Source organism: Aythya marila (assembly GCF_965140915.1).
Source record: "Aythya marila genome assembly, chromosome: 8".
NCBI classification, from domain to species: domain Eukaryota; kingdom Metazoa; phylum Chordata; class Aves; order Anseriformes; family Anatidae; genus Aythya; species Aythya marila.
Window position 1 is genome coordinate 31689289 of NC_139049.1, and position 27366 is coordinate 31716654.

The 27366-nt window shown below is 41.0% G+C and overlaps 2 protein-coding genes across 5 annotated transcripts in view; one reads left to right on the forward strand and one right to left on the reverse strand.

The window, feature by feature from the left end:
• The window catches only part of LRRC7 (leucine rich repeat containing 7), a gene marked incomplete at its 3' end in the record, with an annotated part of 89482 nt that extends 88000 nt beyond the window's left edge, over nt 1-1482 (forward strand). For all 4 annotated transcript variants that reach the window (XM_082765782.1, XM_082765783.1, XM_082765784.1 and 1 more), the window contains one exon: nt 1375-1482. In XM_082765782.1, coding sequence (XP_082621908.1) covers nt 1375-1482 — 108 coding nt within the window. The remainder of the gene's footprint in view (nt 1-1374) is intronic.
• Nucleotides 1483-9377: 7895 nt separating this feature from the next.
• Nucleotides 9378-26827, reverse strand: LRRC40 (leucine rich repeat containing 40). The gene is made up of 15 exons (XM_082766694.1): nt 26544-26827; nt 26069-26250; nt 25488-25561; nt 24394-24523; nt 23861-23984; nt 22892-23034; nt 21633-21805; nt 21230-21320; nt 18739-18784; nt 16207-16315; nt 15173-15280; nt 13473-13583; nt 12159-12236; nt 11239-11424; nt 9378-10102 (listed from the first exon to the last, which is right to left on the reverse strand). The coding sequence occupies exons 1-15, from the start codon at nt 26695-26697 to the stop codon at nt 9997-9999; spliced, it is 1815 nt and encodes a 604-aa protein (XP_082622820.1). The 5' UTR covers nt 26698-26827; the 3' UTR covers nt 9378-9996.
• Between the last annotated feature and the right edge of the window lie 539 nt (nt 26828-27366).

Here is a 27366-nt window from a genome sequence, read left to right on the forward strand (position 1 = left end):
CGTTCGTTTGACTTGGTGCTCTCGGTCATTCTTGTAGGACCACAGATCAGTCTCAGCAGTTTCTCATTTGTCACTGTCAGCATGTCATTTTAAATTCTCCAGCAGGAACATTTTCCTTTTACTTGCAATTCCTTTATGCAACCATAATACCTATTACCAGGTATTGATTTATATTGTGGCAAATAAAGGAAAGCCATTAATCTTGTGAAAGAATTAACAGGGGAAAAAAACATAGGTGTGAAAGGATGAAGGATATTTGACTTCTCCAATACAAGCAATGCCTTTAGCTAACAGGATCCAGTTCCCAAGGTTCTGTGAACCTAAATGTGTTAACACTCACTGGCATCACTCGATGCCCAGGAGCTGCTTTCACTGCTGCTTGCACGCGGCCTCTTCAGGGCATTCCGTGACTGCCTGCTGCCATCGCCTGAGGCAGGAAGGCTTCACTAACCTACTCATAAATGCTAGTTAAAATGTTAAAGAGTTTAAATGTATATCTTGTCACAGCACAGTAAGCTTATAGCATTACCCTAAGCTAGAGACCTGGCTCCTCTCTCCCAGTGACCATCTTGGTCCGGCTGTGCTTGCACCCTGGGCACGGGTCAGTGACGGGGCTTCTGCTGGGGGCCCTGTAGGGAAGGGGAGCCCAGGGGCAGCCCAGCAGTCACCCTGCCTTGTGTGGGGTCAGCAGCACAGCCACGGCAGTCCTGGGGTGTAACCTTGGCCCAAATTGTGAAGCTGTTGTGGGTGGCTAACTGGCAGATGTGTGCAGCGAGCGCTGTCTTTGTTCGGTGCCTGGTGAAGGCCAAGCCTTGCTCTGTTTGTGGAGGTTCTACTTATCGATCCCATGCAGTAAGCTGTTGATAATTAGGTTAAAGTTTGACGATTTGAAGTAGCATTTTAACAGCCAATTACAGAAAGATTTAATTAGCACTAAAGCAGAGCAGTTTGTTCAGTAATTTTTCACTCCCTATACATGCAGTGTCTGAGACCAAGGCTGTGCTGCTGCAGGCTCCTTTGGGCTCCAGAGTGTAGGAAACCCTTACATCGCAGAGTTCTGGATTCTTAGGAAAATATGCTGAATATTGTAGAGTCAGAGAGAAACTTTGGCTGGAAGGGAGCCCCTGAGGTCACCTGGTCCCTCCCCTGCTGGAAGCTGCACTAATTCCCCGGGGGTGCTGAATCTCTCCGGTGCAGGAAGAGGGAAACGTGTTCTCTCAGCGGTACCGTTCGAACTCCTGCTTTCAGGAAAACACCATATGACTGTTGTTTATTTTAGGCTTGTTTTTCATTTCCATATATCCCTTTGCCCCCACAAAATGAAGATATTAAATAGGATCTCATTTGATTTTTCCTCTTGTTTTTGTGTTGCAGGCAAATGGACACAGTTTTGTACATATGGAACATGAGAAAGCTGTATTACTACTGAAGAGTTTCCAGAATACAGTAGACCTAGTTATTCAACGTGAGCTTACTGTCTAAATATTTTTTTATAAATAGTAAATATGTCTAGCCAGATCTAATGTTCAAACAGATTTATACATAGGAAACAAATTTTTGCCAATTGCTGGACCAATGGCAAACAGTAGTGCCAAATGTATAATACTCTATGTTAGTACCGATCATCTTGAAAAAAATATATTAACTATATAAATATATTGTTCATGTGGCTATGTATTAGTTTTAATTGTCAGCCTCTGGCTGTGCATTGGTGCGTTTTTTTAATCAAGTTACTTCTTAAAGTCAATTTCATATGATTTCAAAACACAGAAGCACATACAAATTCTTTAGGAATTCTGCTGTCCATCAGAAACACTGCCTCAAAGTTGTATATGCCTTTATAAAGATAAAATATATTAACCTGTACTTCCCATGAAATATTTCTATCATGTCACATACAAAAATATAGAGAAAAAATATTTTCATAAACACCTCAAAGAAAGTATATATTAAATTAAATTTAATAATGTTCATTTATTTTCAATGCAAAGATATTATATGCCTTATGAAAATACCTGTACATATGCAGTGTGTATAGCTGGCTCCATACTAATTAGTAAAAATGTCACTATACAGGGTGAGATACTTAATAAATGATACTGTCAACTCTGGGACCTAGATATAAATAACCTACATGGAGATTGGTTAACTTCCTTTTCTTTGGCACTTTCAGTCGATTCCATGTGAACACACTAAATGGACGAACAGTGAGGTTAGACAGATACGCTTCATAAATGGAAGACGTTTATGATGGGTGGCAGTAAAACTTCTTTTGTTGCTGCTAATTTTATTATTTTAACTTTTGAATTTAAAACTGTAGGCCCCTTCCATTGGGCATTGCCCATTCCCCCAGTCTTTGGTGTTCTGTATTCTTGCTCTGGTGCAGGCTGTTATCCCCTTCTCGATATGTTCATTATCAGTAAGGCTTTAACCTTTATACAACCCTTTATTTGTGTAACAGTCTCTTTAAAACGAGTGGGGATAGATTTAATCTGAGATATGACATATCACAGGGGGAGCAGAAGAACGGCGCTGAGAGAGCATGGGAAGAGCTTTCCCACTGAAGCACTCAGTTTGAAACCCTTAAGGTAAAAATCCTCGCGCTGTTCTCGACAGAGCGTACTGGCAGCACAGAACTCTGCAAACCTGCTGCTGGTTCAGTAATTCAGGCCTACATCATGGGCGTAACTGACAGCAAGAAGGCGAAACAGAAGGAAACCTCCCACGAGGTGTTTCCGAGGGGTGCTGTTGCCATCGGCCTGGCAGCGGTGGTGGTGGGCTGCAGGGAGAGCCACAGCGCGGGCAGGGGGCTGCAGCCGGGCCCTGGTCAGGGTCACGGTGCTACAGCTCACGGGCATGGCAAAGGACGTGTCACTTTGCTGCTTACAAGAGCCTCTAGAAATTCTCAAACCTTTCTTCTCGTCCCATAAGCAAGCGCACAATGACTGAGGTAATTACACTTCGAATTAAACTAACATGACTTCCAGAGACAATAGAGCCCTTACGTCTACTGCCCTGCCTGCTGTATGGACCTAGTCGTCCTGCTGTAGGGGTATAAATGCATTTTGTGAATTTTGCTGCAGTCTTGTTTATAGTAAGTGGAAGGACTGGAGCTATCAAAGGTGCTGGCAGCATTCCTGATGTGTCCCTGGTGTTACTGAGACACCCCAGTGCTCAGCACTGCTGCACGTGCTGCTTGGTGTGCTGGGGGCTTACATCAAGTCCCTAAAACCCAACGAGTTCAGGAAGAGCAGTCTACTGAGGTTATTATGTGCACAGCAATCACTTTGGCTGTGGGTTTTGGGAGAGGAACTGGGTAGAGAGAGGGACAGCCAGGCCAGGACCCCAAATCCTTGCTCTACTCAGTTATCATCTCTGTGCATTCACATCTGGCTGCTCTTAGAAACTGCCTACACAGCGAGGGGACCTGGGGCCTCATCCCATCCACCAGCCACAAAGGAAAATGCATAATCAGCCCCTCCTTCCCCCCCCAGCCTGGCCATAACTGTCAAAGCAAGGTTTCCAAATGAACTCAGGCTTCCCAAAGCTGGTGCAGTCATTCTTTGCCTCTCTCTGGAAGCTCCTGGGCCTTCAAAAAAAAAGACTTGTTACATTTGGGAAGGAAAGGGTCATATAAAGACCACCTATGCACATGGGAAAGGAGAGAGAAGTACCCCATACATAATCAGTAGGAGTAGGAACTATCCTCTAACGTTATGGAGCAGCAGGATTTTTATTGTTTGCACTCTTTTTCCTTTTTTTTTTTTTTACCTCTGTGGCGTCGATTGCAAAGCATGGTCAGGGCAGCCCCCAGCACTGTGCAAAGAAACGCAGCCCACAGCCCTCACCTCAGCTCCCCACAGGAATTTGTTTAGCAGTGGCTAGGAAAGTGAGACTTACATTTGCATGTAAGTTCCCTGTCCTATGGTCGTTGACACCTCCCCCTTTCTCTTTAATCAATAGGAGTGATTAGGTTTATTAATATAACCATTAATGAGCCATAAATTCCAAGCTGACTGAGCAGGTTCCCACACAATACGAGTTTTTACTTAACACATGCAAGCATTCACACTGCAAGAGCTTCTGCACCACCTGAGTGGCAGCACAGCAGCAGGTACCCCAGTGAGCCATAGTAATGCTAGTCCTAAAATGTGCTATTTGAATACATGATTTGATTATGTCTAGAAAATAAATTTAAATAATGAATTATTTTCAGTAAATTAAAACCTCGACGCTACCAGCCAAAGCTGCTTGCTGAATTCATATGATTTGGGTTTGGATTGTTATTTACCCCATTTTTTCAGCTTCCAGTTTTTTAGTCTCATAATGTCCCCTCAAACCACAGAGGCTCTGGCAGAATGCATCTAAAACTTTGCTAACATGCATGGCATGTCAGAGGCCAACATTGCCATACTTAAGCCCATTGCCCTTTAGAGAAGTAAGGATTTTCTCATCATATGCTCAGAAAACTGCAGACACCTACATCATTTGTCATTAATTATACTGAATGGGAATTAGGGACATTAATAGGTACTTACGCACCCAGCTCCTCTTTGGAGCTACTTTTGTCTTTTCATGCAAAAAAAATCACTTAAGAACATGAGCACGCGTGCACACGGAGGTGCAGCGAACATCTGCACATCTGCTGCTACATGCCCGGGGGCAGTCCATGATAGCACAGCTCCCTAGCGCAGAAATTTTCCCCATGACTTCTCCTTCCAGCAGGAAAACGGAGTAAATTACTGCCGCAGCTTTGAATCCTGCTGTACCGCTGCCTGCTGCCATGGCGCAGGACTCGGTGCACACCCACCCAGCGCGTCCCCGCACACAGCTCCAAGGCAGAGATCTGCAGCCTGTGGCGGCTGCTCAGCAGCTCCAGGAACATGCTGGGGAGCTGCAGGTCTCAGAAGGGTGACAGGGGGCCCATCCTGACACCTATACCCAAGATAACATGCAGATGAAAAATGGGAAACCGAGAAAGGCAGAAGCAGTCTTCAGTGTTTGTTAATTCTGCGTTTTGTGCTCAGCTGGGTTTCTGCGTGCTGAGTTTCTGAGAGCTGAGGCGCAGCGGCACAATCAGCCAGGGCTGTGTGCAGAACTGTAGTTCAAGATTGCTGAGTGCTTTCATTAATGGATTATAATGAAAACGAAATTACAATAAAATTGAATTAGTGCAATGGAATGCCAAATTAACTTATCCAAAACTCCTGCTGACTCTAGAAAGGGGATTGCGGTGAATTTGGCCTCCCAGATGAAACAGAACAGCAGTGAACCTTTAACATCAACCTCCATTGTCCAAAATCACCAAATATTTCCTTTTTGGCATTATTTTTATTCAAATTTGTAGAAATGATGTTTAGATAGGACTAATGCTATGAGCGACTAAACTGATTCAGTGAGCCCGATTAGAATTTGTACATTAGTCCTTCGAAATAAGGTGCACCTTTTGTCTGTCCTGGAGTCCCCAGCAGCCTCACGTACATGGTCGTGTACAGCCCGGTGTGCAGGTGGGGAACCCGGCTATGTGCATGCCCTGCACATAGGTACGATATATGTGATATATATATACTGTTTATATATATTTTTTTCAACTAAATGTGGTTATATGGCAAGTGCTGGTGGTAGGTGACAGTTTACCCAGAGGCGAGTTCCGTGTGTGGGTTAAGTTTCATGTGTGTGAAGGGATTTTGATCGAGGCAAGCAGGCTGGGAACTGCAGATGGTTTCCTTCCTTCGGGCTGTTCAGCACTCCCAAGCACCCCATATGTTCTCCCACAGTAACTACACCGGCACTCACACGCTCTGTTTTTCTGAAGCTACTCCTGGCCATGCTAATACCGACTGAAACACGCCGGGTTAGAAACAGCACTGGAAGGTCCGGTGTGCTGCTGGCAGCTCTCCCCGGCAGGGCTGCCCCCGGTAGCTTTCAGCTGTGATGTTCCCATGGCAATGGCCCCGCTCGCGGTGAGCACACAGCTCTGCTTTTCTGGATTTCCCATGCAATAAACAACAAACGATCCTCAGGGAAGGACTAGATTGGAAAGGGATGCCTGCGCTGTAATTCCCTTAGCCTCCTTTTGCAGCAGGTTCTGGGGAGCTCGGTGGTCGCAGTCTGGGCTCACGCTGCCAGCAGTGCCCCGTCCCCCACAGCAGTGCCCCGTGGGCTGCTGTTAAGAAAAAAAAGAAAGGAAAAAAAAAAAAAAAGTTGCTCGCCAAATGCTTTTCTTATTTTGAGCAACATTTTAAGAGAAAACCCCAGGAAGCCCTGTGCAGACCCTTCAGTCCGGATAATTCATTCATTTTCCATTCACAGTTTGCAATTTTTTTCAGGGTGTTGGTGAGCTGTGATATTTAAAGGCTAGTCATTCATAATAGCTATCTTCAAATCAGTGTTGGTGTTTTCCAAGATGTATTTTAACGTGTCCCTGTCTGCGCGTACGTTCTGTGGACCTCCATCAGATACGGCGCTGTTGTGGGGTGGCCTTTTTCTGAGCAGTTGAAAGACCTTGGAAACATTGCTCTAATAGCCATACGTTTAGCTTATAGATTAATATCGAAAGAGTCAAATCAGTGATGTTGGAGAACACCATTAATCTTCGTGACCCAAAAGTTCAACTAAAAATGCAGTACAAAGTGTTCGTGAGATTGGTTTGCTGTTGTTAGTGAGCACTTAAAATGTAAAGACTCTCCTTGGTTAAACCTCTCCGGCTTGTAATATAGCATTGAATTTTCTTATGCAAAGAAAAGCCCGCGTACCTATAGCTCTGTGTACATATGTATATATCTGACAGGGGTATATGCAACAGTAAATGCAAAGACAGGAGGAAAGGACAAACCACGCGTTCCAACCTGCCCACGTGCAGGATCTGCTCTCAGACACGGGGATTTAGACCAGGCTGGCTGCTGGCTCCTGGGGAACTGACTGGCAGCAGGACGAGGGTTGGGGTTTGTGTGCTGCCCAGCCTCCCAGATGAAAGTGAAGCTCACAAGCACCCGGGGATCTGCTTCACTGTGGTCTAACCCCTCGCTCTCACAGCCAGGCAGGACACATAAAACAGAAAGAAAACACAAGTATCAATTTGCCCAAATTTGTAAACAAGCACAGGAGATTACAAACCTCAGCTGTGGGCTGCAGATCCGCTACTTACCTTTGCAGAATTTACCTTTGGGATTTCCAGTTCAGAATAAAATGCTGTCTAAAGCTTGAGCTCCTAACCCAGGGGCTATTGCCACCCTCACCATCCCACCTCAGCGCTCTTCTCCCAGTTCTTCTGCCTTCAAAATTCTCATTTTCACAAGGGCACAAAGACTTCCCATTTTATTTTCAGCCAGTCAGGTTTAAGGACTTATTTCACTTGTCAGTCTTGCTAGTATGAGTGGAATACAAAGTGATGATACAACTTTCAGGCCAGTAGTTTGGATAGGATATGAACTAATTGGTGGTTTGGTTTTGTTTCGAACAACTTTGGTTCGGGTACGTTTGATCGCTGGCGTTAGCCACGCGTGCAGCACAGCAGTGACACCAGAGGCCAGGCAAGGAAACCCGCGCTCCTCCCCAGCGGCGTGAGCCTGGGGCGGCCAACGTGAATTTTTGTTGCAAAAGCAAATTTCAAATTACAGTATTTAATAGTCATAGAACTAAAATAGTTTTGTTCAAACAAACAAACAAAAAAGCCTTTGCCAATCCTCTTTGCTTGAGAATCCAAGCAAATACTCCAGAAGTGAATGACATCTTTGCGTTGTATGCTGAATTTACACGGCCCTCGTGAGGCTTTTCCTGCAGCACCACCAACCGAGCCACAGCCCTGCAGCACAAGAGGCTTCATCTTTGTAAATTGGGGCCTTCTTTGTCTCTTTGCTAGCATATGTGGCTTTGCCCTGAAACCCTGGTCAGAACAAACACTTATCAGTTAAGTTTTCTACTTGTGAGTACTGTATCCAGTTCAAAACCAACAGCTTACTTTATTAAAAATTTTACCATTTTATAAAAGACATGTTTAATTATGATGGAGATGGCTGTATTGTAATTAATATTTTGAGATAATTGTGATTTTGAGCTTAAATTATATACAGAAAATGGTCATTTTTGTATGTGTTAAAAGATTGCTATATTACAAATGACTAACTGTACTTTTCAGTTTAATTACAGTATTAATGTAAATAAAGCTGAATGAAAAATATTTACTACTTTATTAACATAGATTGTGAATGTACTTAATGTTTTTTGCAGTATAAAGACTTAACTGAACTTGAAAGCTGCTTCATTTTATGTGCAAAAAGGTACTTCAAAATTATATTTTAAATCTATTGATTCAGTGCAATCAATTATATTGTCGGTTAATTTGCACATGCAGGTTGTATCCTTCCAGTTTTATTTCATGTATGACACTTATCCGTAAGGTGCATATTGTGTTTAGAATGCATTTTGCAGATGCTTCTGTACATAAAACAAATACAGGGACTAAAACAATGCTGTGCAGTGTATAGCAGAGCCATTTTTCGGCTTTGGTGTACCCAACTTTTTCAGTATTTAAAAAAGTGTTTTGAATAACATTAAAAAGTCTCTTTATTGTATAAATAATAAAAATGTCACCTTATTGTAATTATTTTTTGTCATTTTTTACTATTGGAAAGGATCCGAGTTTTCCAAAGTCGCAGTTCTACAAGGGATGGAAGGTGAGGCGGTTGTTACCAACCCATCTCCTTAAAACTGGGCCAGGGAGCTAGCAGCTACACCTGCATCATCAGTGATCTAAGTTACAGCTTCAGAAATGTTTGCTCTATCTACCAGCAAACAAAGCAACGTTTCAGGAAAGAGACATTTTAATTACAGATAATTACAGATATGTCAGAGAGAGACTTGAAAACTGAGCAACTCCACTGGTTCAGCACATCGCTACTGGTGAGACATCAAATATGGCAGTGCAGCGTCTGCACTCTTAGGAAGAAAAGCTCAGGATTTGCTGCTCTCTGTGGTACAAATGCTTTACACAGGGCAGGGAAACAAAAGAGAGGGTCACAGGGCTAAGAGCAGCAGCAGTTCAATCATCCAAATGCCATCATGGAAATACTTAGCGTAGTTTAAAAAACAAACAAAAACCCTACCAGTGGAAATCCATGTGATAGATCTCTCTTCAATTTCATGTCAATTCACAGGCCTAGGACAGTCTAACAGAGAAGCAGATCTACAGTCACAGAGCAAGTAACATCAAGCAGCCCTTCCTTTATATTATTAACAACGATGATGTGTTACTGTTACAAATAAAGAGATCACTTTCATGATGTTGAAGTGTGTTTAAATAAAAAAATTAAATGTCTATATGCCACTGGCTACAAAATTTAGAGCACGTTCTTAAAAATGTAGAAAGAAAACACACATCCAAGAGCAAACATTTATTGTTTCAGAGTAGCTACCAATAGCAACCACATTTTGCTTACTTTTACGTGAGGCATGCAGGCAGTCTGCAGTACATTTCACACTGTGTTCTTAGAACCATACAGTTTAAGGGTTCAAGCATTTCACCACGTACAGACCAGTAACTAATTGTTTGAGGCAGCAGTGAAGAGAGACCAAACACCTTGCAGAAGATTATAAAACAGGCATACAAAAATCAGTAAGTTTACTTACACCTTTTTTCAAGTACTTTGGTGTTTACAGTTCTTTAAAAAAAAATAGCTTAGTTGTAGAAAAACATTGTCTCTCTTACTAAATGCAGCTTTCAACTGTATTCTTTATTAAAAAAAAGTGTAAACGTAGGTTGTGGTATTTTAAAATGCACTCCTGAGACATGCAGCCTTGAGGGGGAAATATTTCATGGGTGAATTCTTTCTTAACATGCAAACCATGAACAGAATTACAAATGCTTTATGGCACGGGCCAGATTAACAAGAAGTTTACAAAGAAGGAAGAAGGCAATATAATCGCAGAGCATTTGGTCAGGCAGGAGAAGTATTGTGTTTGTACTTTGATTCACAAATCTGGGAGGGAAACGGACTATCAGGTAGGAATTCGGCTTCTCAGGTACTCTAGCACGGCAGCTGTCCCTTTTGCCAAAATGGCTGCTCGGGGAGTGCGGAAGGGATTGCCTTCCAAAAGAAGCGTCCTGCAAAGACAGAGATGCCGAGTTATTTTATGAAGGCTTTTCCTTGTACCACACACACACTGCAGATAGATTTATGAATCTTGAAATTCTTACGTAACTCCTCTTTTGTTCTTCCAAAAAATGTTAACTTCTGCTACCCTACTTCATACTAACCTATCTTCTGAATTTTAATTTATGCTAATAAATCGGTGGTGGTATATTACTGTAGATGCACAATACACACATACCCCACTTCTAAAGCAACCTGTCAAAATACAGAGTGAGAAAAAGAGCTCCTCAAGTATGTACATTGCAAAATTAAACAGAAAAGCTGGGTTAAATTGCAACCCTCCGTTTTCTAGCTTGGCTGCTAGCTCACTCTTCACTAAACATAAATGTCTGTGGAGGTTTTTTTTTGCTTGTTTGTGTTCAGAGGGGTTGTTTTATTTTGTATTTTTTAAGTCCCTCGAGAAGTGCCCTTTAAAGGAGAAAACCATACTAACGATAATCTGCTATCTTTGACAAGACAGACTACGTATCCACAACTGGTTTTGAGGTATGTAACTGAAGATATTGACAGCCTTGTTCCTATATGAGCATTATTATTTACAGAGTGTTATTCCATCTCTTTTCTAGCAATTGGATTTATTTACACAGTTCAGGAGCCAACTGGAGTTACTGACAGGCAGTGCTATGGCTCACCCACCTGGCCAACAGGCTCGTCCGCAGACACACCAGCAGTGTACACACATACAGACAAGGTAACTGACTGAGGCTCTGACATGGCATTTCACAAACCAACACAACCTTCCTTTTTTTTTTTTTTCATACTTCTTATAGGCATCTGGCATTTTTCTTAGTTCTTTTAATTTTTTCATCCATAGCCGGAACACAATAACATACACTGCTGATAAAGACACTCATACTTAGATAGGTGAGTGGTCAAAGCTGCTGAGAACTCAGCAATCAGTATCAGGAGTTGGAGATATTCTCCAAATGCAGACTACCTCAAGATAGTATATACTATCACGCATCATCTTCTTGTTAATAAATAAGACTGATTTTTTTTGAACCCTTTATGCTCTGACAAAACATGCCTTGAAGAAACCAGCCAGAATATACTTTTTATAAAACGTGTCGTCACTTAAAGTACACACCTCAGATTTTCACAGTTTCCAAGTTCTGGTGGCACCTGGAGAAGGTCGTTGTTCTGAAGGTCCAGTGTTCCAAGCTTCTCCATCTTCTTTAACTGCAGAGGGTCAATGGACCCAACCTGATTATTACTGAGCAGGATAGTCTCCAGTGCTAGGATGCGGTAAAGGACACCGGGAAATACTTTAAACCTTCAGTAAAAAGGAGAAAAACAAATGAAAGTCAGAAACAAGGCATTCAAAAATTAACAGCCTTTTAAGTGTGATGGCATTTTAGTGTTGTCTACTGAAATTCAATGTTTAAACGTGCTGCTCTGGAAGGAGAAAGCATTGATTATTTTATTATTATCTTGCACATGGTGAAAAAGATGGACAGAATTTGCACAGTGACAGCTCAGCACCTGTAGCAGAACTACAGGCCAGCTGTGAATGACAGTTTGTGTCACACAGAAGGGGACTCTCCAGTGTAAGGAGGGGAGAGCAATGGGCAGTCATTTTCCTGTGTACTTAACAACTGCCCTGCTGAGCCAGAGGAAGATGCTAACATGGTGGCTACAGTTATTAGTTACGGCCACCTCCCAGCTGCTTCCCGTGGCCCACTCCCCTTGTATTTTTCCATCATTCAGAACTGTTGTGTTAGGGACGCTGCAGGGTAGTCCTGCTGGAAGCCATTTTTTGATTTATCATTCACAAGATTGTTTAAACCCTTTTTTAACTGGTTTCTACTGTCTCTCTCCAAAAACTTGTGGCAGGATGTTCCAAAAATATATTACCACTGTGTAAAGAAATACGTTCTCTTTAACTGTTTTAAGCTCACAGTTAGTTGATGAAGTCCCTACTCAATCTTACAACACATTAAAATTATATTGATTTTTTTGTTACAAAAACAAACAAAAAGAGGAACAAACAAAAAAACAGTTGCTCACCTATTAAAAGAAAGATTTATTACTTGTAGTGTTGGCAGCGCCTCCATTTCTTCAGGCAAAGATGTCAAAAAATTATTTCTGTGTATCAAACGAAGACAAAGAATAATCACTAACTTCTAAGATGTTTAAATTAAGAATCCACAGATGGAATACGCATATTTATCAGTGTTAACGTGCTCTTTTAAACCACTATATTGCTTCGTAAATGGATCAAGACCATGCTCAAGAGTGCAAACCAGGTTTGCATTTTCATTTTTTGCCAATAAGAAAACATAAAAGCCTGTTCTCTAAAAAATTCCCAGGCATTTCAAAGCATCTAACAGTTCTGAAACAGGCATTCTGCTACTTGGGTTTCAGAGGAAATCTCATGAAACAGCCCAGATGTTGGTGCCAACATGAATCACTAAGATAACTCTAAACCTCTTCAAAATTCATTTAGCCTGCTATCCAGTTGCTTTAACAAACTCGTTTATGGCTGCTGTTACTGCACAGTTTCCCACAACAGGAAGCCATTCTTAAATAAAATGAAGACAGAGCTTTGTAAGGACCAACAAGGTATTTCTTGAACATGCCACAAAGTCTCATTACAGGAAAATAAAGGCCACTCACTAAAAGATGCCCAGACTTAGGCCTAAATTCTTAATCAGATATTCAACCTTGTCCCCTCATCAGTCTCTCATTATCATCCATTTCTGCAGTCTTCAGCAGAACTCCTCCACCAGCAGCACATACCTCAGGCAGATTACTTTAAACCAAGCCAAAGTACAAACCTGTCTCTGCACTCTGCTTTGCTGCTCTTCATTTTGTGAAACAGCCAAGATAATAAATGCTAGCAAGCTAACCCTGAGGTCTAAACACATGCATTGAGCATATTTCAGGAGTTATGCAAGGAAGAATGACAGTAAGTATCTTGCTGTATTGCAATAAGATCCCAGTTGACAGCTGCAGGTTCAGGCAGCACACCAGAGTTGGTACAGTCACTGTCCTACTTCCCAGATATCCCCCAGGATTATTTTTTTTCCGTGTTGTTTTGTTTTTAAACACGCTCTTAACACCTCTGAGAACCACTGAGTGACTGAGGCAAGCCCTTCCATCACAGCAAATCTTGGAGCTTGCCCACTTGTTTTGTGCTTTAACCAGTGCCTGAATCTAGGCCACTTGCTATTTTGGATCTGCCGGTCATTCAGCTGCTACGGAGCTGTTTTGGGAAATGAAAAATTATTTCAGTACTGCTATTCCACTGCAACAGATGGCTGGTTTAAAAAGGCACGAAAACAAGTCACTGGGAAAGGAAGTCCAACACACGTCACAAACCTGATATCCAAATGTGTCAACTTATGAAGCATGCAGAGCTCCGAGGAAATACATGAGATTTTGTTGAAGCCAAAGTTGAGATCACAAAGTGAGTCCTTCAGCTCCACGATCCTGAAACCAACGTGAAAATCCTTTTACTATGTAAGCACGTGTTGCATTCTAAGTTGCTGAAAAAAATATTTCATTCTAGAAATCTACAAATCAAGAACATTTGGTGTTTCTTGATGTTTCAGAAGCAATTTTGTGAAGATTATAGAAACCACCTCTGAAAACTCTCCATCCTGGAGAGTTACACTTGATGTAAAAACAAAACTCAGAAGCACTTTTAAAAAGTTATTAGGAGAGTAAATTTGCTAAGAAAGCCTACTCACTTAAATGCAGTTTAGAGATTTCAGAAATTATGGCAGAAATGACAATCACTTCCATCTCCAGTCCTGCAAGTGCTTTGACAGGAAGACTATCCATCTTTAAGCAATCAAACTGAAAGAGATTGCCATTTTATTTCCATCTTTTGATTCTGTTCAACACTTCTGCTGTTACAAACGGCAAGAAACACAACACTTGCTGCTTCTTGCTATTCTTTCTGCTTCTATATTAAATTAAGATGCTGTGATGTAAAGCATTTAAAAGCTCAAAAAGTTAGTAGCTGAATCCTGACAACAGAATGTCTGTCATAACCCTAAAAACAGAAAGTAATTAAATGAACTAAACACTCGCCTCTCCTATCTGGATTGTCACTGAATTCCCTTGCACCTAGCAGCTGCACACCTACACCTTCCTCCCCCTGAATGCAACAGACTCTCACAGAGCGAAAAAGCATGGGCGGCGCAAGCATTATCTCACTAAATTGATTTGCTATACTAAATTGTACTGAAAAGACATTTTCTCCATGTGAGATAGCACCTCCTCGAGTTCTATGTGCAAAAGGTTAAATGTTCAGCACATTTGTGTCCAAGAATGGAAGTAAGTTATCCCCACGAGTGGGGTGGTATCCTTAAAAATCAGCTGTCATGATGCTCTTAGGCTTACAGAGATGCAGTAAGCCTCCTCCTTATGCAATAAGAGTATTTATTCCCCTTACTGTCAACAGAAAGCTTTTCCTTGACTGGGGATGGAGGAACAAGTGCAATAATATCCAGTGCTGTGGTGGGACAATAGCTATCAAGAAAAAAGGCATGGATATTGTTCAGGCTTCTGAAGACAAAACCCCAAAACCTCACAATTAAACTGTCTGAAGAAACCACATTGAAAAAGGATCTCTGCAATAGTCCAAAGCTATCACCTAACAAAGTGGTGAATACACACAGATTATCTTCGTATGGGAAAAGGACCACTCTGCAAGGAAAACAATACTAGCCTGCAGTTAAGTACAGCACTTCATAATTATTAGAAGTCACATCAGAGTCCACCCCTATTCATTTCAACAATGCTTAGAAAAGCAGTATGAAAGACAACGTATAATGTAAGCACCGATGAGCAGAGCCAAGCTTGTTTTTACCGTGATCTTTGTGCTAATAAATGGACCCACCTGCAGGCTACTTGTACCAGAAACATGAGCACATTTTTCAGCATCTCAATTGCATTGTGTGTGTGTACACAGAGAGAGGAAGAAGTGTAAATATGCTTGAGTGGAAACAACACAAGACGCTGAGGAACAGAGGCAGAATAAAAACGAACAAGGATGATCTGTCTGAAAGTACCTTGCAGGAATGGCAGTCAGCTGGTTTTTGCTGAAGTTGACAGTGGCGACAGGATTACTTCTGACCGCGTTGAACATTTCATCAGGAATCACAGCTGCCTGCTTCTCACTGAACAATAAAAAGCATTTACCCAAGTTACACAAACATGTTAATCATCTCCTAGTTATTAACAAAACATTTTCATTTTCTTTTAGAAAAAGATGAGCAATAAAAGAAATACATAAATATCTAAAATAAAAGTCCTGAAAGGATGGCTGTGAAAAAGCTACCAATCCCTGCACCATGTTAGCTGACATCTTGTTTTGTCATCTTGCTTAGGAAAAATCATTAAGAGCTTAATTAGGTCACTACATCAACAAATGTGTCAATGCCATATATTGGGCCAGAAACTGCAGTAAATCAGCATTTCACTTGTTTCCTCCTCTCAGCTGAGAAAACATCCCCCCACTGTAACTCAAGTAACTACTGAATTTGGAGCCTCTGACCATCTGAGGAGACTGAAGGTGTCCATCCCAGCCCTTCCACTACAGTGCAGCCCCTTCTACATTCCAGCTCTCTGCAGGACTGTGCATTTCACCCAGCAGTTCTCAGCAAGCAGGGTTTTATTCCCCTTTCCTAGCCTAACAAGTTAACTTGTTGGCTACATTTAAGAAGTAACTGAAGAAATACTCACCTACCAGGAGATTTTTTGAGACTTAATGATAATAACTAAGGAAGCGTAAAAGCTTCTTAAAGCATCTAAAGATATTAAGCATTTCAATGAGTTAAAAGGAATGTTATCGTGGAGTATTTGACAATACACAGGCCAAAAAAAAGAAAACGAGATGTGAAACACACTGCAATCACGTCTGCCTACTCCTGAGCACTCAAATTAAAGTGAAAAATGCACAAATATATCAGAATTCAAAAAGTGTTTGGTAAACACCATGAGGTAAAAATAAATAAAAAAATATATAAGAAAGAATATCCAAGTTGGAAGGGTCCTACAAGTTTTCTTATAACTTTAGAGATAGGCAATATTTCCAAACACTTACCTATACTCCAGTAATTTTAGGGAAGTTATGGCGTGCATGTTAATCCTTGACTCGCTTGGGAGAGTCATGGCTGTCACAGGAGGCTCCTCATTTGGACTAGGTCCATCATCTGGAGATAGCACACACAGACAGTCACACAACCTACAGGCTGCTGTAGATGTGCCCTGAGCAGCAGAGATGGTGAATTTTTAGGGTCCCTAGTCACCTGCCATCAGCCATTTTAACTCTGCCTATCTTCTGGCTTGACTGCATATAATCTAATTCAGATTATTTCAAGATTTTCCTAATAATTTTTTTTTTTTTGCATATATTTTGGGGTTTCAGGGTTTGGGTTCTTTGTGGGTTTTTTTTTGGGGGGGGGGGTGGAAGAATTGACTTGGATTTTGAAAAAACGGGTCATTAAACACCACACCTGGTATGCTAGCACTAGCTAGCTTTTATGTTAGCCAGTAACCTTCAGGGTGTGGAGGTGAGAAACAGGGAAGGTAGGCAAGAAGTGATAAGGGTCAACTATCTGCAGAACAGCAAACCTGACCATAATTATAGTTAAAACATTAATATTTATAAACACCTTCCTAATATCCTCCTCTGTAGAGTTCCTTTTGATTACTCTCTACAATCCACATGAAAAAGTTGTTTGCTCCTTTGAGTATGTAAGAAAAGCAGTCAATTAAAAATGCTCTGCATGTCTGAGCTGCGGCATCACACCCTAGGCATTCAACATATGCTTAAGTAGGGTGAAGCTCACCCAGAAGTCCAAGCATGATAAACCCAGCTTCCATTAAAATAAATGAACAAAACTGTAGGAAATTCAGTGGCATTAATGAATAGAAGTCAACTGACTATTGCTGCTAAGCCCAGCTAGTCAGCTTTACATTACGAAGAACCAAAACCAAGATCTAAGAGCCACTTTTTCAATTATATCCCTACATGAATAAGACTGTTACTGCTACTGGTTTAACTCCCTATTAGATGCTGTAACAGATACAGTAAAATCATAAACGCTGCCATCCATGCAGGACATTAGCTTATTTTATTATCCACAATTGTATTGTCATAGGTCACCAGGTGAGCTTCTGAGTATGTACTCTAGCATCCAACTAATTTTTGCGAAATTACTACTAGGTTATACTTGCATGGAATCAGGCATTTTGAAGCAATTTCACAAACTGCAGTAACCTAATTAATGCTGCCATCATCTGGCAGATGGAGAGAAAGCTCACTTACAGAAAGCATACAAATTTACACGTACCATGTTCAATAAAAGTTGCCTAAGTGTCTTATCAAGGCCCCTTCTCAATGAAGAAGTTAAGCATTTTTTGCCATTTAAGCGCTGCAAAATCATTTCCATATGATATTTAACATGATCAGCAAACCCGGTTATTTTGCCTATTTCATGTCATACATTTTAAGAAAGATGAAGATTTCTAAAGATGGTAAAAAAAAAAAATCCTGTTTTTGAAAAGATTTCATCTCCTCAACATGCCATTTGCTTAGACTCTGACAGCCTGTTTCCTATATAATCAAAAATACAGTGTCATCTCCACCACTTTACTTAGAAAATACAGCACAAAACTAAAAAAAGGCAAAGTATCTCACTGAATGGGAGGCCCAGGTAATAATCTGAAAAGTGATTTCCATTCATGGAAGCAACTAAAAACTTATGATCCCTTTTTGTAAAAAGAACTGGTGGTAGTAAAATGTACTGCATCTGTTAGAGAAATGTGATACACAACCAGCTAGGTGGTTTTTAATCCATGCAGTTGGATCTCAGAATCCAAAAGAAGATTCTGCAAAAACATACAGCAGGCATCCAGAGAATTAATCTTGAGATATTCCATCTGAATTTCTGCTTTATGACTTTTTAGTTATTTCTATAGGGAATGTTGGGATCAAGACTCATACGTCATAGAAAGATGAATTCTAGTAGGCCAAGATTAGAATTTTCTTTAAAATAATCAACTACTTTCTCCCCCAGAATTTTTTATACTATTCGTTAGCTACATGCTGGACCTTATGGCACCACCATGATTTCAAGGCAGACTTTTTCATGCATATACTTTCTGGGAATCACTGGACTTTACTGCCCACATTCCCACATGAATGAATCAATAATACAGAGTACCTTTGCATAATCTCACCTGCCCTTCCATACTGCGACCAAGCCAGCAGACAGATGGCAAGCTTAAAATGAAGAACTTGTTATATAAACTTCCTGTGATGCTCAGGGAAAAAATAAAAAGCTACTGGAATTCTTCATCCAAAATGCATAAAGGGACCAGGGGATAACACTTAAGATTATTTTTCTAAGTGACAGTAACCCATAAAGAATGCTTGTTGTTCAGTATTATCCAATAGAATAAGAAAAAGAAACAACAGTGAGATATAAGAGCACATTGTTGAGTAAAGAAAACTATTACTGCGGGAAAACTGGAGGAAACTGGATTAAAACTGCTACCCGGAGTAGACTCTAGCTTATTGCAATTTATTAGAAAGATTATCTGTAAAATGCAGCGCGATGGAACAATATACCTTGGATTTTGCTTCTTAGGTATTTCAGAAGTTCCTGGGTACCCTTCTTAAAAAAGAAAGAAAAGAAAAGGAAAGATCAGTAAGCATCTGCTAGCCAGTATTTATACAGCTGTTCTGACAATCAGGAATGACAATTTCAGTCACACAGGTAGAGCTCATAGCACTGCTAACTATAAAAACTACCTAACAGGTTGTGTAGAAAAACTCTCTTGTGGTAGCTTATGAACTTGCTTATTTAGAGTGTTGTTTATTCCAGATGGAAAGGTCCAGACCCATGTTACCACCTTAGGCTGCACATTTTTAGCTTTTAATCTAAAGACTTTGGCCAAGAGTGAGGAAAAACTGTTCAAAAGAACTTAGTTTTCTCTTAAAAGGTCTAACACAATTCTGCATTGGAGAAGAAAATTAACATTTGTCAGGGAAGCTGACTGCTCAGTGTTCCAGTAACTGTTTGTATCACCACAGTTTATGTATTTGCATGCATTTTTAACTGCTGGATTCTCCAAAGATTTGATTGGCAATCCTCTCATAGCAACCTCTACTGGTCAAACGCAGTTACTACCTGCACAATCTCTGAGTAATTAAGCATAATCTCATCCAGCCCATCTGCTTTAGGATAAAACTAGGCTTTCCTCATGATTTTGAGTGTTTCTCCTCTAAGTTTTAAAAGAAGAGACTGAACTTAAGCAGTGAATATGAATTAACATTTCTCATTCTAGCTGACATTTATTATACACGAGAAGAGACTGATCTGAATGCGGAGGGGAAAAAGAAAACGTGGAGAAGGGAAAGGAAGAATTCTCACAAGGAATCTAATGAAACCAGACAGAAATTGAAGACAGAAGACAGAGAAAGAGAGGCTGGAGAAGATTGGGAGTGAATGCAGACACAGGAAGACTTGGCATCTGCTGAGCTGAGCAAGGCAAGAGGAGCCCATATAGGAGAAACTAAAAAGAAAAAGGTGAAGGTCAAACAGAAAGTTAAGTGATGGTCATCTGGCTCATGGAGAGGAAGGCAGACAGTAAGACAAAGCTCAGCAGTCAGGTGATAATTTTATGCAAATAGGAGAGACTAGGATTTAATAAGAGATGACTGGATTTTGGAAAAACAAACAAACAAAGCAAAACAAAACACAAGAGTGGGTTTCAGACCAGAATGAGAAACCTGAGGAACAGGAAGAGATGAATCAGGGATGCACAAGACAGAATCTGTGCCTGCTAGGCTATACTTTTATCCCCCGTCTTTGCAACTCCTTCATCTCAGCATTCACCTGCTGCTAGCAAGTGCCTGGGGACCCTACAAGATTTATCTATTTCTCTATTAAATCAAGTGGAAAAAAATCTAGTCAGGCACATAAAATTCCAGCTATAAATTTCCAGTGTAATGGAAACGGATCAAGATGGTATAAGTAAAAAATGTCATACTGGAATCCTTGTAGCTGTAGTTTGGTATAAATAAGAAATATATACAAAAAAATTACATATATCTGTGGTCTTACTGCTGAAAGACAGTAAATCCTCAGATACTAGGGAACAGCAGAACTGAAGTAGCCAAGCAACCCTAACTCAGACTCCTTTGTATGTACATTTTAAGACAATTCTGAACTCCAGAATCACGTATGACGTTCTCATTAATTCAGTAATTACAATTCACACTTAATGAGATACGTATGTTTTCCCTCTTATTTCTGACATATTACAAAAATTCATTTCAACTGAGGGCCTTTGATGTTGTTTGTATTTAGAGAATCCAAGTGCTTTGGAAACATTTATTTTAAAGCACTGGAAAAAGCACAGAAAAGAAGAAATAATGTATGCCACCACCAAGAAGAGCCTGCTGAGATAAAAATAAAAGAGAATTCTATAGCAGCATCAGTGCCCATGCTCCAGCCTCCCTGCTGCCCTCCATGCTTGTTTTCTCATGCACAACTCACACCTTCACTTTGCCATCTACCTACAGAGAGAACACAGATCTGAGGTGTAGGTTATCCACAAGAAAACATAGTACCTCATATTGTCATGGCTCAAAACACATCTGTTTTAAAAACTCTTTGGAAATTGAATCCTAGATCCTTAATTCAGGCAAGCAGGAAATGAGAAACAGAAATCCACGCTCATCTAGGAAAAGCCTGACATAAAGAACTTGCCTAGCACTGCAATGAACTGTGACTTGCAGCAGAATTAGGCAGCAGACAGCTGCCTTATCCTTTTCTCCCCAGACATCTGTTGCTTTGTTTGCAATATATATTACAGCTTCTGCAGCAAATCAGAAATGGGTCCTATGAAGCATCAACCTCCTTTATTCCACAGTCCTTATGATCTAAAGCATTTTATCAGACTCCCACGGAAAGAGCACATGAATTACACAAACAAAAGAGACAGATTAAAGTTGTGCAGGCTACGATGTTTTCTAATAATATTTTGGCTACATGATTTGGATAACATAAGTATGCAACAGAGCCAAATTTTCAACACTACCTAAACGTGCTTACTTGTAGAAGGTCTCTTCGAATGGTTCTCAAAGGGTTTCCCTCTAATGCCAGGAATTTCAACTGCGGAAGGTTCCCCAATGTATAGGGCAATCTGCAAACAGAAACAACCCATTTCAGTTCAAAGCAGCTTCAAAATAAATCCCAAAGCACTTGCAATTATTTGTCAGATGGCCTGCTATTCTGAAGCTCCGGGTTCAAATAAGAAGATACAGAATGTATTACGTTTAAGAAAGGCAGACTTTGATCACAGCATTTATATAACACAGAAGGGGCTCCTCCATTTTACAACCAAGTCCTTTTTTAATCACATTTTACAAAGCGTAATACATTAGCTACAGAATTAGCCATCAGTAGATGCCCTGAGCAAGGCCTTGTCGCAGACATACGTGGTTTTTATTATTACCTACTGATATCATTGTTGGCAAGGTCAAGTCGCTCCAACTTCTGAAGCAGAGTAATTTCATCAGGAACTGATTTTATCTTGTTGTCTCTCAGTTCCAATACAGACAGGGAATTCAGATGCTTAAGATTCTCTGCATTTAATATTTCAATCTGATTTTCACCAGCATGTAATTCCTGTGGAGACAGAGATCCCTCACAGAGTTATGTTACCCTGGTAAAATTACCCTGCAAGTTATTAATCTCCCAAATCATGGCACTAGCCAAAACATATGGCGTGGAGAAGATACAGATCTTGATACCCACTTATCTACACAGGAAACATCAAAGCTTCCAAAGATCCGGGGACATGTGTCTGAACTCAGCTTGTTTTGAAACCATCTGAGAACTCCCAGCTTTGAGTTTCATGTTCAAGTTAGAAATAAATCTGCTCCGTTTTTGTCAAGAACTTGTTAACAACTACTTTACCCAAGAAGTTTCTTAAATTCTAAGCTATATGAAGCTGAGACGGCAGCTCTCCATCTCCCTACTGGAAATGCTTCACTTACAATGGAAGAACTGAACGGTGCTTTAGACCAAAGAGACCCATGCTACTGGATGCCCTACAGACACTGAACTTCTCACAGCAGCAGGAGCTTGGTTAGAAAATGCTGCAATAGCCTGGGATCGTAAAGGCTGAGTTCAGAGTTCGGAGAAACGAAGGTGTCCGCATTCAGTGATGGATTTGGTCATTGGAAACAACACAATGATACAGGCATTCAGTTGGCCCAATAATGTTTCTGTTAGTAGAGCAACAAAAACATGATGTTCCCAGCCAGGGAATTTTCAATTATAAACATATGGGGAACTAAGGCTACAAAATATTTGAAAGATGGGATTCTTTCAAGTGCATATTTTCTCTGCAGTTACAAAGAAAAAAATACAGTGAACAATGTAAATTCATCCAGAAGATGTTGCCAGAGATAAAACACAACTGTTGCAGACAATATTACATCTATTTTTCAGTCATTCTTCTCCTTTAGTATTTCTTTTGTTTTCCAAATCTGAAGAGCACCACTGTAAATTTGCCTTCCAAATGACATTAGGACAGACCAACGCGGACAATATGAGGAATTGCAAATGGGTACATATTAAACAGAATTCTACACAGGGAATTCTTAATTTTTGACCGCAGTGATTCACAGTAACTTGTGACATAACAATCATTATTTTAGAAGTTTACTGCAAACACATTTACAGTGCACCAACTATTTCAAACCTTACCTTCAGTAGTTTGCATGAGGGAAGTTCCGGTAAGGAACGTAATTTATTTTTTCTCAGATAAAGTTGTTCCAAAGATGCCATACTCGCCAATTCAGCAGGTACAGTTTCCAGGTAGTTTTTAGTACAGTCCAGTTGTCTTAAGCCTACAGAAGTAAGTGTGCAAATGACAAAGAAAGAAAATAAAAATAGTTTTCTGCAGAAGCACACATTTCCTGCTTTTTGATGTAGGCCTAAAAACATTTTGCCAATTGGAATTTTGGAAGAAATCAAGTCAGTTAGCATCAGCATTTCTGAAAACAAAGCATTTGTTTTTCTTTCGTTCTTCACAGACATTCTGGAACGCCTCCAGTGACCCTACCAGATACCAGTTCTCATTTGGAGACAACAGGAAACATTCAGTCTGATATCAAAGACCACCTCAGAAAGATCTGCAGATAATTTTTGCAGCATTTAAAAAAGATGGCAATCTACCACCTGGTCCTGCCATCAGATCTGCCACAGCTATTCAAATATGCATCTGACACGAATAAGCTTGATATTTAACATTTGAACAGTAAAAATAGATTTTTTCATCAGTGAAAAATTCATGTTTTTTCTCTTTCCAATGAATTCAACCCTCTTATTTATGCTTTATTTTCCACTCAAAATATGCATTAAAGAAAACATTTGTCAAATTGCTTATTGCAGTTTTAAGGCTAATATCTTCAAAGCTGAGCAACAGTAATCCTTAGGCTTTTCTAACAATTCCCTGTGCTCCATTTGTCAAGAAACACAAACCACGAGAGGACTTAAGCTTGATATATAGTAGCTGTAGCTGATTTTTTTTCATAACACTGAACTAGAGCTCTTGAGAATACTTTAACTCCTTCAAAACGTACTGTCTTAATCCTGAATAACATACAAGAAGTTTCCGAACATAACCACAGAAATGGCTGTATGACACTTAATAAGCTGAGGAAACAAATTTACTTTTCATCGCACTGAGATCTGCAGGCAGGTTCTTGAGTTGATTACAAGCCAAGTTGAGTCGCACTAAGTTAATGAGCAAAGCAAAACTTGTTGGAATGTCTGTAAGATGATTGTTGGACAGATCCTGCAGATTAAATAAAAAGAGAAAGAAAGAGGTTACAAAGAGAGATGTTTAAAGTATCCCATGAGTACTGCTACTGTAAAGTTAATTACTGGCAGAACATTAAAACTAGTTTGCTGACATCTTCAGGATCTCCCTGGTAGAAATGTGAATGGCTGAGACAAGTCTCCCAGGACTGACAGGTCATATGGGATTTGATTTTTCTTAAAATATTTGGCAAACCCAAAGTAAAGCTTGGTTTTGAGCAAACACACAAAAACGTAATAGCTGATAAGCTACATAAATGACTGGGATATTCATAAGGTTCTGCAATGTAAGACTTTTTTTTTTGTGATTTACATTTGCAATAGAAAAACATGGATAAATTGACATTTCTGAGCAAATAAATATTTTTCAAAAAGTTGTAATTTACCAATTCTTCTAAACTGACAAGCTGCCCAAACCCATCCGGCAAGTCGCTCAGCTCGTTGTGCTGAAGAAGAAGGCTCTTCAGGTGCGACAACTGCATCAACTCTTCCGGGATACTTTTCAGTTTGTTATGGCTGGTATTAAAATGTGGAAAACAAAGGGAAATTTCAATCACTAAGTAGTTTCAAGAACATAACTGCATGAAAAAACTTCTGTTACACATGATGCCATCCAAACTAGCGTTACAACCCTAATACCTACAGGGCTGTCCTAGCCACCATGACCCCTTGAAATGCAAACTGTTTGGGCCCTCGAGCAAGTATCAAGCATTTCCAGCATGCACCTGAAATTCTGATATTGGCACAGACCGACTGTTCATTACAGCTGCAGTGAGACAGGCTCCTGTGAAACATTTTCAGAGTGCAGCTTGCATATGAATGCTGTTCAGGACACCATCACTTTTAAAAAAAATCTCTCTTACAGCTGTTATAGCCCTCTGCAATGGATTGGTTTCCTAGGAGGAATTATGTCTGGTTATTTGTTCAAGACCAGTTTTAATCCTCATCTGAATTTACAATATTCCAGATGGATCTAATTTTTTTAATGCAGTTCACACACACAAAAGGAACGTACCCTGTTTCTCCTTGTGCACAAACTTACATAGTTATTCCTCGTAACTGAAGAATGTGAACTTATGAAGAGCATAAACGAGGCCTATAGTTATTTCCAATGTATATTATTCATGAGAAAAAACATTTTTAATCCTTTAAAACAAAATTGCCACACTGAAGCAAATGAATCTTGATACTACTTTTGTGTGATTATTCAAAATACCAGCTTTCAGCTTCCAAGTGAGACTGTGACTTAGTATTAGTCAAAATAATACTATTATTATTATACTATTAATGTGACTGAGTATTAGTCAAAATAATTGTAACAAACCTAAATAATTTTTTTGACCCAAAACCTATGATTCTCAGTATATTAATATTGTCTATTTAAAAACCAAAAGTTAACTTTTCTGCAACAAAACTTGTTGTACTACAATCTCTCATTCACACCTTGGAAACCAATGCTCTAGTTTTGTAACGTGCTTACCTGACATCGAGTTTCTGAAGATTTTCTAATTGTCCTAAAGCAGATGGAAGAGATGTCAGCTGATTATCGTGTACCTGAAAAATAGAGTTTTTAGAAGAGTTACTAATTTGCACCTTGTAGGTTTTCTTCCCCAACATCAAAAGACAAAAAGATATTAAAAAAACTAATACATAGAATAGTTTTGTACAGTAGTAGCAGCTGTGTATATGACTCGATACAATTACCAATAACAGCACTGCAACCGCCAATCTGTCAAAATTCTACTTAATTGACAGTAAGCAGTGAGAAATTAAATTATTTAATATGAAGTAGGGGGAAGTGTATGAAAGGTGGTTGCATCCAATACCAGATCTTCTTTCAGTGCCCATATTAATATTTCCTAAATCTTTCTACAGAACAATGCCTACGACCAGTGTATAAACTGATGTATCAGCAGGGTGGTATGGAACAAACCTTTATCCTGAGAACACACCAATGGCACTTCTACACATCCACCTCCATAGGAAACAGAAAACAAGGGCCTAAGACTATCCTGTCCCACCTCCTACAGAGAGAGCACATAGCAGGATCGTTGTACGTACATCTAGCACAGTGAGTGCAGGCAGAAGCTTGACGTCCTCTGAAAGAAGCTGCAGCTTGTTTGAGGCTAAAATCAGCTTGGTCAGGTCTGTCTGCTCCCACCAGCGATCCGCGGCACTGAAAGAGAGATTCTGATGGGCTTCCTCCGGCGTGTCCAAATTTATCCGCCACACATGCTGAGGCACTACAAGCACAAACACACACGGGTCAGCTACATACACCTGCTACTCACCCTGAAATTTCCCCATTCTGAGTGCTTTCCGCATGCACACAATTACACTTCTGGAGATTTCTCCAGAGCTGACAACTGGACGTGGCTGGAGGCGGCAGCAACGAGGGCGGGAGGGCAGGGAGCGCTCCTTATGGCCGCTGTACCCCTTGTAGATCTTTCTGCCCTCCCTTATCGCTGTATTTTGGAAGCCCCCGGCCCTCCCGGCGCTGCAGCCGCAGCTCCCCGGCTCCCCCGCCCGCGCTCACCCTGGCCGAGGCCGCGGCCCGCGAGGTTGAGCTGCCCGCTCTTGCGGGCGGCCCGGAGCAGCCCCTGAGGCACGGCGGGGCCCGGTTCCTCCGCCGCCCGCCCGAAGCCGGAGCGGGGCTGCCCCCGCCGCGCCCTCCGCGCCGCCGCCGCCATCCCGAGCCTCGGCCGCCGGCACCGCCCCGCAGGGTGGCGGGGCCCGGCCCAGCGCCCGCCCCGGGTTCAGGGAGGCAGCAGCGGGAGGCACGGCCCCGGCCTCAGCCCCAGCGCCATTTGGTGCCGCACCAAAAAGCCTGGGGCTGGGGAGGGAGCGGGTACAAAGCCGGGCGTGTGGGGAGGGAAGCCAGGCCGGGAACTGCGTGATGGCAGCAGAACGGAGGGTACAAAATTCCTACAAAAGGAGATGGAGAAACAAGCCAGCTGCAACTGGATGCTGTGTTGCTCAGATTTCACTTCCTTCCTCTCCCCCTTTTTATTTAAGGTCTTCACCTTTGTCGCAGGAGTGAATCCAGACCAAATAACCTGGAAAACACTGTAAATATACATGCGAGGTATGCCACACAAAAAGGCACTTTTACTTCAATTCGTTTCCTTGTCGCCCAGCGTTGGCAAACTAAGTGAAAATACTCCAGGAGTTGGAGTTGATGATCCTTATGGGTCCCTTCCAACTCAGGATATTCAGTGATTCTGTGACTCCCACCTGATCAGCGCTGGCTGCCCACCAACACCTGCCATTACTGGTGACCAGCCCTGTTTTCGGCTCCTGGGTGCGATCGGTGTCTGACCCACCTGGCGGATCCTCTGAGAAGCGAATAAAGGAACATG

Coding starts and splice junctions, on each gene's coding strand:
- LRRC40 (XM_082766694.1), bottom strand. CDS start 26,697: ATGGCGGCGGCGGCGCGGAGGGCGCGGCGGGGGCAGCCCCGCTCCGGC. Junction 26,251..26,543: donor GGGCCGCGGCCTCGGCCAGG/GTGAGCGCGGGC, acceptor TTGTGCTTGTAG/TGCCTCAGCATGTGTGGCGG. Junction 21,806..22,891: donor CCTCATGCAAACTACTGAAG/GTAAGGTTTGAA, acceptor CTGTCTCCACAG/GAATTACATGCTGGTGAAAA.